This window comes from Vanacampus margaritifer, chromosome 3, assembly GCF_051991255.1.
Source record: "Vanacampus margaritifer isolate UIUO_Vmar chromosome 3, RoL_Vmar_1.0, whole genome shotgun sequence".
NCBI lineage: Eukaryota > Metazoa > Chordata > Actinopteri > Syngnathiformes > Syngnathidae > Vanacampus > Vanacampus margaritifer.
This window is the reverse complement of record NC_135434.1, coordinates 2,155,031-2,166,570: the sequence shown is the minus strand read 5'-3', so window position 1 is coordinate 2,166,570 and position 11,540 is coordinate 2,155,031. Positions and strand designations below refer to the sequence as shown.

Genomic DNA, 11,540 nt, shown 5'->3' with positions numbered 1-11,540 from the left:
TAGTAGAACGAAAGCAGGCTCGTATTGACGAAGAAGAAAACGAGGAGGCGACACAAAACGAGACTTTTCGCGAATATAATTTAACATCTTGATCTTGCTCTTGTAATATTCCAAATATCTTTCACTAGCTACATGTTGTCTTGGCTTCTCGCAGCTCAAAGTCGCTCGATTATTGTTTGTTGGAAAGTTTAATAGAAGCAGCCAGCAAGAAACGGCATGCTAACCCTTGGTTGCTAACCGGACGATCGGTCAAAACAGTCACACTGTAAAATTATGTTTTTGCTAACGTTCGACGTCTTTTATTCCACTTTGTCATCGGCCGAATGATAAAGCGCTTGCTCGTTGGCATATTTACGTGCCTTTGTTTCACTTTGCGCCAGCCACGCCGATACTTTCTGACCATGCAACGTTTTTTGACGAGAACTGTCAGCCGGCTTTGGCTGTGCGAGCCGGTCGCGGCGGCGATGAGCTCCGAAACGCAAGTGCACACTCAAGGTCGACGAAGGATGGTAAGTTTGGAGATATGTCTTGTGTCTTCTGTACAATGGCACCCCAAAAACTCCACACTGGGATGAAATCAAACACAATAACGCGCATAATTCTCTTGCGGCTTTAGTCATAACGAAACTCCGCTCGAAAAGTGGTCTTTTAAATAATTGCCTGAGCGTTTTTTTCAGCCAAATGTCAAAAAGCATAAATGAAGACTTCTGTTCTTTATAAGTAGAGACTGCTTGCCAATCGGCATAAACTTCATAACCTCACTTCGTTTAATTAGCGTTTTTACCCCGCTTGCAATGTATGTGGGCTCAAGACACCTGAAAAGTGTGAAGAAAATGAGAGGACGACGCAGAAATGTTGAAATGCAGAACGTGACACTTGATCATTTGAAAAATGTTAAGTATAAGAACCGGAATATCTAATTAACACTCTTTTATTCTTTTAATTCATTCTTATGTTTCTCATAAGTTGAGGACTATAAAATACTATTTACTTCTCATGAAAGTGTGACTCGATTCTTAAAAGAAAAACAAAACTTTTCTGCACATCAAGTTACAACTGAAATATATTTCTAAACCATATATCCAAGTTGTACTGAGGAAGCAAAGAACCATTTGGACATCGGACGAGTAAGGTGGAAGTTTTAGAAGGACAAATAAATGAGGATACCATTCATAAGTAGCACGGATTTGTGTGCAGAATAACATTTTGTGCTATTCACACAATGATAAGAGTTCATTTATCACACACAACAAATACACAAAGAAACACACACAGTAACCACTACAATGGATACAATGGTGCCTGCCTTGGCGGAGGCCGCATGGGTGCCAGGAACGAACCTCTCTGGATGCTTCTGGAAAGATGCCTTGCGTCATTTGGCTCCTAATGGAACGTGAAAAAAATAAATAGAAAAGATTGTGAGCGAGGTAGAAAATTGTTGAAACACAGTAAAGTTGCAAATTTCCCGTACTTCGCTTAAAAAAACAAAACCTAAATGACTTATCTTGTTAATACTATATTATTACCCCACTTATTGTATAATAACTTTTAAAACATTTCTCAATTCTCACAAAATCTCACCACTTCCCAATGCAGCCTTTTTCCCCCCCGAAATATTCACTGATCTATTTTTCATTTTGGTGCACTTCAGGTGGTGGGCCTGGGCAACCCGGGCATGGAGGGCACCCGGCACAACGTGGGCATGGCGGTGTTGGGCGCGCTGGCTGCCCATCTGGGCCTGGGTGAGCGTTGGCGCAGCGACAGGCAGCTTTGCGGCGAGGTGCTGGTGGCGGACGCACGCCGCCTGGTGCTGCTGCGCCCCCGCGTGCTGATGAACATCAACGGCGTGGCGGTGGCCAAAGCGGGTAACAAAGCCGCCGTGGTGGACCCCGATGCGAGCGGACTGTAACGCGTTCCCCTTCTGTTTAGCCAGCAAGTACGGCATCCAACCTGAGGACATCCTGCTGGTCCACGACGAGATGGATAAACCTTTAGGAAAGGTCGCCATCAAACACGGGGGAAGCGCCAGGTTGGTCCCGAAAAGGCTGCCGGTGAAACGATGGATCGAATAACTTCAATCGTTTTTGATTACAAAAAAAATGTCACTTCTTTAACAAATGAACAAAAAATAAGCTTAACGCGCAGACTGTTTAACAGTTGACATACTTTTGCCCACGTAAGCTTACATAACATAAACTTGATTCTTTAAAAAAATCAACATAGAGACTAGAAATATGGCATTATTTTCAAAAGTATGCCTTTTTATCATTAAAAAATTGTGAAAGTTGTTATATTACAACTTTCCCATAATATTGGATTTGTCCATATTCTACTATTTTCAACTCAACTTTCTTTATAAAGCATGTATAGCTTTAACTAGACTAAGTGCAATTTCTGCAGAAATTGCGCGGGAATGCTGTGATCTGAATGCTAGTAGCTGAATGTTAAACTGAATGAAGAAATTGAAAGATACATTGTGTCAAAATTAAAGTATTAATCGTAGATGAAAGATGCATGAATACAATGAAAGAATGCAAAAAAGAAATTCACTCGATAGCGACACCTAGGCATGCAGTACCCTCCATTCATTTAGATGGAACGAATGATATTAATTGAAAGAATGCAAAAAAAGAAATTCACTCAATAGCGACACCTAGGCATGCAGTACCCTCCATTCATTTAGATGGAAAACTGGAACTAATGATAGCCAGTTGGTATACATGTACATCCCTCAGCGTGATTGTCATGTATATATGTGCAATTTACAGTGGGAGGTGGGATTTGAACCCGTGACCCCCTGGTTACTGGACAACGCAATTTACCAAGCGTGCCACTGAGCAAAGACTGCTGGTAATGATGGCCAGTTGTACGTATGGAAGTGGGCGTGGAAAGTGGGACTTCAACGTCAATCCAATTGAAAATGAAAAGTTGATATTTAACGTCAAATTGTGCGAGTACTGTACTTCCAGCATTCCCACAATTATTTAATTTTATTATTTAGTAAATGAGTTGTCCCCTCAAAATGACTTAAACACATTAATGTCTACACTGCTAGCAACAGAAGTGAGTACACACCTAAGTGAAAATGTCCAAATGTGAAAAAGTATTTGGTCATGTTAAGATTTGTCTATTTTGTGTGAAAACTGATTCTGGTTCTTCCCCTGAACAGAGGTCACAACGGCGTCCGGTCCTGCATGGACTGCCTTCGCACAGACGTGAGTAATTATTTTCTTCCAGGTCGATCCATCTCCGATCTCACTTCGTTCCGTCCTTTTTGTTCTCTTCCCCCGTCCTCAGGTGATGCTCAGGCTACGGGTGGGCATCGGGCGCCCGGCGGGGAAGATGTCAGTGGAGCGCCACGTCCTGGGCCGCTTCGGTGCCGAGGAGCGCAACGCTCTGGACTCGGTTCTGGTCCAGAGTGTTGACATTCTGATGGCTCAGCTCCAAGACCAAGAAGAAGAAAGATGCTCCTCATCCTCCTCGCCAGCAGGGGGCAAACAAGCCAAAGTGGCCAACATGGAACCCCTACAGATACATACATAGCATAAGGTGGCTAGCTATTTAGCATCTAAAGCTAAAGAGCAAACTAATGAAACAAAAATTGACAGTGACTTGACATCTACGACTATCTTGAACAGAACATTTGCCCAGATGTTTTTTCCCCACAAATGTCAAGCTATGCTGGCTAGCAGTCACAAGTGATAAATTAATATGTTCATGAAACTGGTGAAGATCCGCCAACAGGAAGTGGCCACTTACCAAAATAAAATCAGAGCTTAACATGAGGCGATGTCCCAACGCTCATGTAACCTTTGTTAGGATTTCATATGCTCGTGTGCGACTTTCTGGAAAAAAAAAAAAACGGCACCACAATACTCACAAAATACAAAGAAAAGAAATTTGTTAAAAGAAAAAGGTGCTGAATTTAAAAATGTGTACTTTCAATAAATGTTGGACAAAAATGATCTTTTGTGTATTTTTCATCTCACTTAACTTTTAAGAAGCGATAGGTGAATAAATAAATCAAGAGTTAAAAATAGGGTCGTTTTTAGGTGGGTCATTTGACTATTTTAACCGTTTTAGCTGCAAATATTCTGAAACTTAGCAACTTGCCTCAGCTGCTTGTTCTTGCTGATAATCAGTTGGGTGACGTCACACTGAAGAACGCATGGTACCGTGTGTGTGTCAACTGTTGCGTCTTTAAGAGGGTCGACATCGACACCCCTCGACAACCCCCACCACCTACCCCCCCCTACCCCCTCACGCATCACTTCTTCCCTCACACCACAACGACCACTTATCGGCCCCTGTCGCGTGTGCGACAGAAACGTGAGGAGTACCATGCTCGGACTGGAGCGGTCCTACTCACGAGCAGGACCCGAGTCTCGGCGGGTTTGCAGCCGCGGTGTCAAGAGACCCATTAGGATCGAGGACCGACTTCCAACCGAGACTCGAGCCCGCCTGAGGGATGCGGACGGCGGGAAAAGAAAGTATCGCGTCGGCAAGGTCGGACCGGAACTTTGACTTTTTTCATTTGTACTTTTTTTTTTAAAATTCGGAATGAGTCGACTGGGCTTCCTGCATGTTCTTCTCGTCCTGTGGGCTCTCGCGGCTGATTGTCCAAACGCAATTCTCGTGGAAATGTTCCCAAAGCCAACGCGAGAATTGTGCGTGGACATCTGTTGCTGGCCGCTCGTGCACGACAGCCCCCCACTGCTTTGCACGGCCGCGTGCACGCGCCTTGCTTGAATCGCACTTTTTCATTCTACTCGATTTTACTTCACTTTTTGCATGCAAAACTAATATAAGGCATTTTTTTCGTTTATGCTTGTGATTTGTATTTGGAATAAAGTTATGTAGGAATAAAGAATGATGGGTGAGTAAATTTGTTACAGCCACTGTGCTCTTTTCTCGGGGGATTACAAATTAGCATAATTCTTGAGGAATGTATCATTTTCATCCCTTTGAGGGGTTCAAGGGGCACACAAGAGGTGACATTAGAAAAAAAAAAAAGTGCGTATTTTATCAGCAGAACTTGTAATAATTATTTTTTTAGTGTCGTTTTTTTTGATCAGGTTAGAGAAATAGAACGGGTTCATCAATCAAAAGTGTTGGGTCGTGTTAGGAGGCCATTGTCCTGAGACCGCTTCGCCACCCATGTGATCCCCACGCAAAGGCCAAGGTCAAACTGACTTTGCTCCCGAGACCCCCCCCCCCCCCCCCCCACACACACACACACACACACACACACACTTCATGGTGTCATCCCATGTCCTCCATCAAACTATCTCACCCCCTTTGTTCTCCTGTCGTCATGGAGACTGACCAAGTTAAACCCTGAGAACCTCGAGATGATGTCACTGTAAAATCACAACAAAACAAAATGGCCGACCTCATGTGCGTGTTTTCAGGCACAGTTTCTTGAGACTTTTGAGGGCTGAAATTTTCTTCTTTCACTTCAAACCAAAATGGCTGACTTCTTTTGCATTTCTGGGCACGGCTTCTTGCGATTTATTTTTTTTTGGGTGGGTCTCCTCATGACAGAAATTGCTGCAAAATTTTATTTTGCTAAGTGAAACTTGCTTTGGGTGCTTGCTTAATTGTCACAATTCCTTAAGTGAGAGAATCACCTTAAAATGGCCGCTTTGAAACCAAATTTTCCCAAAATGTCAACACACAAAGGATTGCAGTACTCTTTTTGTGTCCAGGGGTCTTTTCAGACCTCCCTTGTGACCCCCGCTATGACAAGCATCAGTAGCAAATTTGCACGTCAAAGAAGCTAAGCCACAAGGAAGAGAGAGAGAAAAAAGGGGGGGGGGGGCGTTTGTCCTCACAGATGTGGGAGGGGCTGGCGGGGAGCAGGGGAGGGAAAATGGAGATTAGGACAGAGATTTTTGTATTAATTGGAACGGGATGTAGTCCATATGGGGGAGGCAGTGAGGGCGTAGCGACCACCTACACAACTTAACACAAATACACAGCTACTACACACCAACACAACCACAGTACACAACACCTCCACTACACGATTCATAGCTACATACAAAAACAGAACCCAACACAGTACTTGTATTGTGAGTGATTTTCTAAGTGGTTAATAGGGCGCCATCTGGTGGCCTGGAATAGAATTGTCTTAAAGCATATCAAGCTTGCTTCACCGCCCCGCCAAAATAAAACACAAACTGCTGTTTTTCATTTGATGAAAATATGCAAATATACGTTTATGAACTTTTTTTCTTTTGAGCTGTTCCTAATAATTTGATCCTCTCGTCTCTATAGAGTGGCCAAAAGATTAGGAACAGCAATCGGTGTAGTGTGATACAGTACAATTGGAAAAATTGAACATTTTTGAAAAGGCACCAATATATTTTTTGTAATGAATATCATTACATGGCGGACTTAATAAAGTGTATATCTACATTGTGATATTTTATTATATTAGTTGCGTTATCTACACAATACTGCATGTTTAGGAAAAATGAAATCATTTTCTCCAGAGGTGCTCTTTTCCTTTTGTAACAAAAATATGCAATCCTCAAAACAAAAAGCTGAAAAATTTCACATTTGTTGCTTTTCAAAAAGATACTTCAAGTTGTAGCTGTAGAAATATCTTGGACTTCCTGCGTCCTGACACATTTTCTCACAAATAGGACTAAAAATGTCTTATTTTCTCTCTTAGTACTAATTTGTGATGTTTTAAAAAATAAAATAAAACCGGGAGTCCCCGGGGGGGGGACAAGGTGCTCCAAACCTGTGCGGTATCGGCCGTCACAACAAGAAGTCGATCTTGGCGGGCACGCTTTTGCAGCCGCTGACGGAAAAGTAGTGTCCCGGCGCCGGTTTGTACGTCATGCCGGCCGCCACGGCCCGTGCCACGTCGTGCCGGCTGCAGGCGCCGCGCTGGCACAGCTGGGCTCGCGCGCATCGCTCCACGTGGCGGCGGCACAGCGGCAGGAAGGGCACGAAGGCGGTCACCAGCTTTTGACGGATGATGGATGAGTTGTAGAAACCACCTGGTACGAAGTACACTGGTCCATTGACATATTCGGGAAGAAGTCGTTTGCTCACGTCTCATCATTTGAAAGCATGCTGTCAAAATTATTGTTGATCCGGAAAGCCCCCATATCAAGAAACAAACAAACAAAATGGCGTCTCTCACTGGTTGGATTGCCGTAGACGGTCTGAGCGATGGCGTCCTGCAGCTCGGCCAACGTCATCTCGTCTCGGTCCCGCCCGGCCTCACGTTGCTCCAGGGCCGCCTGGTTGATCACCTCCTCGCCCGTTATACTAGGCACACACAAACACACAAATCAAACCTTTTGTAACACAATCTACCCGGCCACCAATTCTGCCTAGCAACAAGTGGCCCTTTACTACCTGTGTTAAAGGCCACATTAAATGGGTGGCGAAAGCGTTGGTATGATTTAACATTTATTGCCACTGAAGACATGAGCGGTCACCTGATGAAGACGTAGATGGCCTTGCGGTAGTTGGTTTGAAAGACCACGTGGGAGGTGCCCAGGAAAGGCTCCAGAACGTCAAGTAGCCCGGGCGCCATTTTGTCCATCTCGTCGAAGATGAAGACGGAGTTGGCGCACTCGGTCAAGTTGCCCTGGACCCAAGATTTCAGCTGCTCCTGGACAACAACAGCCCACACACGCAGTCTCTTTTAAACTTTTATTGGAATTATTTTATTGAAGTCATTTTTGCCACCTTAAAATTGTCATTTGTAACTTAAAACAAACATATAACCACCACAATAGTGAACATTTCTGAGTAACAATTTAATTTACATCATGGTGAATTTAAAAACATATACTGTAGTTTAAATCGTGTATTTTTTTAATTACAATTTGTAAGAAAAAAAACCATTTAAATAATGTTAATTGAATTTATATTTGCATATCCACCATAATATGTTAAGTCAAAATAAAATTTATTCAAAAAATGATTATTGAAATCTGTTCAATTTTTAAATGCACATTTAAATTAGTTGAAACATTATTTTTGTATTTATTTATGATAAATTTCAATTAGTTATTAGTTTAAATTTAAAACTGTGTTTGTGCATTTAAAAACGTTGAAATTATGTACCCCATTTTTAAACATATTTGCATTAATGCAATGCTAGCATTAATTACATTTGCTTTAATTTATATTAGTATAGCCACAGTGAAATATATACCCACAATGACAAAAAAATTGTTAAATGGAGTCTCACTTAAAAAAAGTCTATTTAAATTTTAAAATGTACATTTATATAGGTTAAAATAGCTTATAAACATAAATGTGATCATGTAATTTTTACATGTACATTAGTTTTTATAAAATTACTTAACCAAATGAATATTATATTTTTACATTTTTTTAATTTATCATTTGAATTCATTTGGTTAAAAAAATTCAATTTTCATTTAAATTAGTTTAAAAGACTTTAATAAAATGACTATATAATATATGAATGTAAATTTAAACATACTAAAATTACTTAAATAAATTTGTTATATTGTAAGTGAACATTGAAATTAGTATTTTTTTTAATGTATTTAGTTTATGAAATAAAATAAATTTAAAAATGATTATTAGTAACCACAATTAACTTCATATGCACTTAAGCTAAAACATTTTGCAATCAATGTAAATTGTTACATTTCCAATAAAAGAGAAGAACATCAAATATTTATCCAATTTTGTTGTCAACCGTGTACTCACAATTGCCTCGAAAGCAAAAATGTGAAGTCATCTTCCTACCCGCTGCAGCTGCACGTGTCCGCCGGCGGGGAAATGCAACGTGGGGATGAACTGGTGGACGAAGGGGCTGCTCATGGCCGAGCCGTACAGGTGCCGCGCCAGCATGCCGACGACCAGCGTCTTGCCCGTGCCCGACGAGCCGTGAAGGGACAGCACCAGCGGCCTCTCGGGCGCCTTGTCGGCCACGAAGCGCGCCACCTCCTCGGAGAGCACTTCCTGGGCCAGGTGCTGCCCATACACATTCTTGTACAGGTCCCACTCCAACTCTGACACACAAAGTGGCATTCAGGTCTTAGATTTACTTACAAAGTGCTCATATTAATACAACAATATTTCAACATGGAAAACATCATTATTATCATTACTTTTATTTCTTCACCCTTTTTCGATTTATCAGCTGTATCGGGTTATCAGAAGACATTTAAGACCTTTGAAAATTTTTTAGGGCCCAACCGATTCATCCGTTGACCGATTTTTGCCCTTTTTAAAATAATTGCCATTGGTTTCGCCAAAGAAACTCTATATTAGTCATTTGTCATTAAACAGTAAACCCATGAGAAATGATCGTCCTTAAACAATGTGTCCAATCATCAAATTATTTTTAGAATCGATTATTCCCTCGACTGACTGAATCACATTTCATTTTGAAACGGCTGAAAACAACTGTTGTTTTTGTAATCTATCAAATTGACGATTATTTGTTCCATAAACATGACTTTCATGCCGTGTCAGAAAACGGGAAAATGTTGCAGGGGAGAACTACTTTTTCTAGATGAAACTCCTCAACTCACTTCATCATGGTTCATTGTTGCCAAAATAATACAGAGGCACTAGCTGGCAGCCTCTTAAAGTAGCTCCCATTTGTCCATTATTTGTACTTTTGCACCTTTGTGTGCATGTGTCCTTAACAATTTTAGGTATTAGCAAGGTTAGCGGGCTCTCTTCCACACACACACAAATCCAATAGCCACCCGGCTAAGCTAACCCCGGAAGCGCTTCCCTACCTTTGACGTTGGGTCTAAAGTCGCAGTCGCAGCTGTCGGCGATGGAGCAATATAATGTCTGGAACACGCAGAGGGCCGGCGCGCAAACATACAAAAGCAGCACGGGCAAAAGAGTAAACATTTTCCGTTTGTTTTGGATTTTAGTTTTAGCCAGAGCCCCACGCCATTTGCGTGCCCAGCTACTGACAGTAGCCAGCCAGCCAGCCAGCGCATCCAGTTGTTTGACTTCCTGGATGACGTCACGTCACGTGGCCAGTTACAAACAGTGACATCATTACGACGTTCACGTCTAGCCTATTATAATAAGACTAACTTGCTCTAATGTGTCCTATCGGGGAATTAGCTCAAATGGTAGAGCGCTCGCTTAGCATGCGAGAGGTAGCGGGATCGATGCCCGCATTCTCCAAAATATTGCATTTTTGTCTTTTGAAATACGAGTACGATGGCCTGACTTCAGGTGTCCATAAAATCCGGACGTACTTTTGAAAGTGCCCATTTTAAGCGCGTGGCGAGGTTCAGGTTCTTCAAAGAACAGCGCCTTCTGTGTGCGGCTGCCGTAATGCCATCCACGTTTGCTACAGACAAGTTCGACTCGACGTCACCATTATGTAGTTACCTCGGAAAACAATATGCATTATAGTGACTATTACTGACAAATAATATATATTTATGGACATGGTAAAACAGCCAAGTGATCATGTTAATGTTAAAAATGAAATGATCTTTTCCACGCAGGACTATTTAATAAATGCATTGTTGCGGAGGAATGGGGCAAATGCCTACTTAATCAAAGGTAGTGGACTCAACCTTCAAAGCAGATCCAACGGCGAACCGTGCTACCGGGGAATTAGCTCAAATGGTAGAGCGCTCGCTTAGCATGCGAGAGGTAGCGGGATCGATGCCCGCATTCTCCAATTTTTGTTTTGTTCAGTTTTGTTCTCAGAACACTGTGTGAAAGGGCATAAATGGCCCCTGACCACCTGTCACAACTTCTGAAATTTAGTCTGCCTTTTATTTATTTTTTATCATAACCGGAAAGCATATTATTTTATGATTTAGAATACATTTTAAGCATTTAAGTTTATCTAAATATATATTTTTTAATGTTACAAAGCATTTAATAAAATAATCTTTAGCCAAGTGTAACCGTTAAGATGCGCAACATTTGTTTGAAAATATAGATTTTAAAATGCAGACTCTTTATGCTGTCCTCGCTCCGAAGCTTCGAGATTTCACCAGATTTAACCAGACTTTGTTTTCCTTTTGGGCTGTTTATTTGAACAATAACCATTACCCTCTTTAGGTCGTCGTAAAACAAAACAAAAACAATAAGAAACAATGTGTATTAGCTTAACTGTACACGACACACTCTCATGCTAATAGCTAGTTACATTGCACAACAGTCTCTTATCTCTACTACTGTCCTCAATTAACTAAAATGAATACACAGTGTTATTTTCTTAACATCACATGTACTTACGGACAATTCTTGTCCAAAGCAACAACGAAACAGGATCCAACAGTTCGCGTTGCAGCATAAACGAGTCGGCGTTGCGTGCTGCCACATTGGAATTCTCTCTTCTCACCAAAACAATGAACAAAGCAACCACTGGAGGGCGCTCTAAGGTTGCACAAACTCAAACGGTGAACTTTCTGAAGGGCAGAATACTCTTTAAAACCATTATATTGAAGTTAAATGAGTAAAATGACTCCAATATAAAATTTTAATGCATTATTTTTTTTCAAATATCAAAGCTACTGCTTGACATGCAGTTCGTTCTTTGC

At 41.5% G+C, this 11,540-nt stretch overlaps 2 protein-coding genes and 2 non-coding genes across 10 annotated transcripts; 3 read left to right on the top strand and 1 right to left on the bottom strand.

The window, feature by feature from the left end:
* Positions 1-64: 64 nt before the first annotated feature.
* On the bottom strand, positions 65-11,368 carry tor2a (torsin family 2, member A). Of its 7 annotated transcripts, none has more exons than XR_013293370.1 (7): positions 9,756-9,968; positions 8,752-9,017; positions 7,461-7,636; positions 7,160-7,287; positions 6,752-7,028; positions 3,760-3,845; positions 65-3,525 (listed from the first exon to the last, which is right to left on the bottom strand). XR_013293370.1 is itself a non-coding variant. In XM_077560715.1 (6 exons), the coding sequence occupies exons 1-5, from the start codon at positions 9,874-9,876 to the stop codon at positions 6,769-6,771; spliced, it is 951 nt and encodes a 316-aa protein (XP_077416841.1). In that variant the 5' UTR covers positions 9,877-9,968; the 3' UTR covers positions 65-3,845; positions 6,752-6,768. The 7 variants fall into 7 exon arrangements, 5 of the variants coding, with proteins under 5 accessions (XP_077416841.1, XP_077416840.1, XP_077416843.1 ...); XR_013293369.1 differs by lacking the exon at positions 3,760-3,845 and having other exon boundaries at positions 65-2,563; positions 2,654-3,525; XM_077560715.1 differs by having other exon boundaries at positions 65-3,845.
* ptrh1 (peptidyl-tRNA hydrolase 1 homolog) lies at positions 324-3,965 on the top strand. The gene is made up of 5 exons (XM_077560732.1): positions 324-509; positions 1,652-1,865; positions 1,930-2,029; positions 3,170-3,215; positions 3,298-3,965. The coding sequence occupies exons 1-5, from the start codon at positions 324-326 to the stop codon at positions 3,541-3,543; spliced, it is 792 nt and encodes a 263-aa protein (XP_077416858.1). The 3' UTR covers positions 3,544-3,965.
* trnaa-agc (transfer RNA alanine (anticodon AGC)) lies at positions 10,089-10,161 on the top strand. The gene has a single exon. It is a non-coding gene; the product is annotated as a tRNA-Ala (tRNA).
* On the top strand, positions 10,597-10,669 carry trnaa-agc (transfer RNA alanine (anticodon AGC)). The gene has a single exon. It is a non-coding gene; the product is annotated as a tRNA-Ala (tRNA).
* Positions 11,369-11,540: the final 172 nt, after the last annotated feature.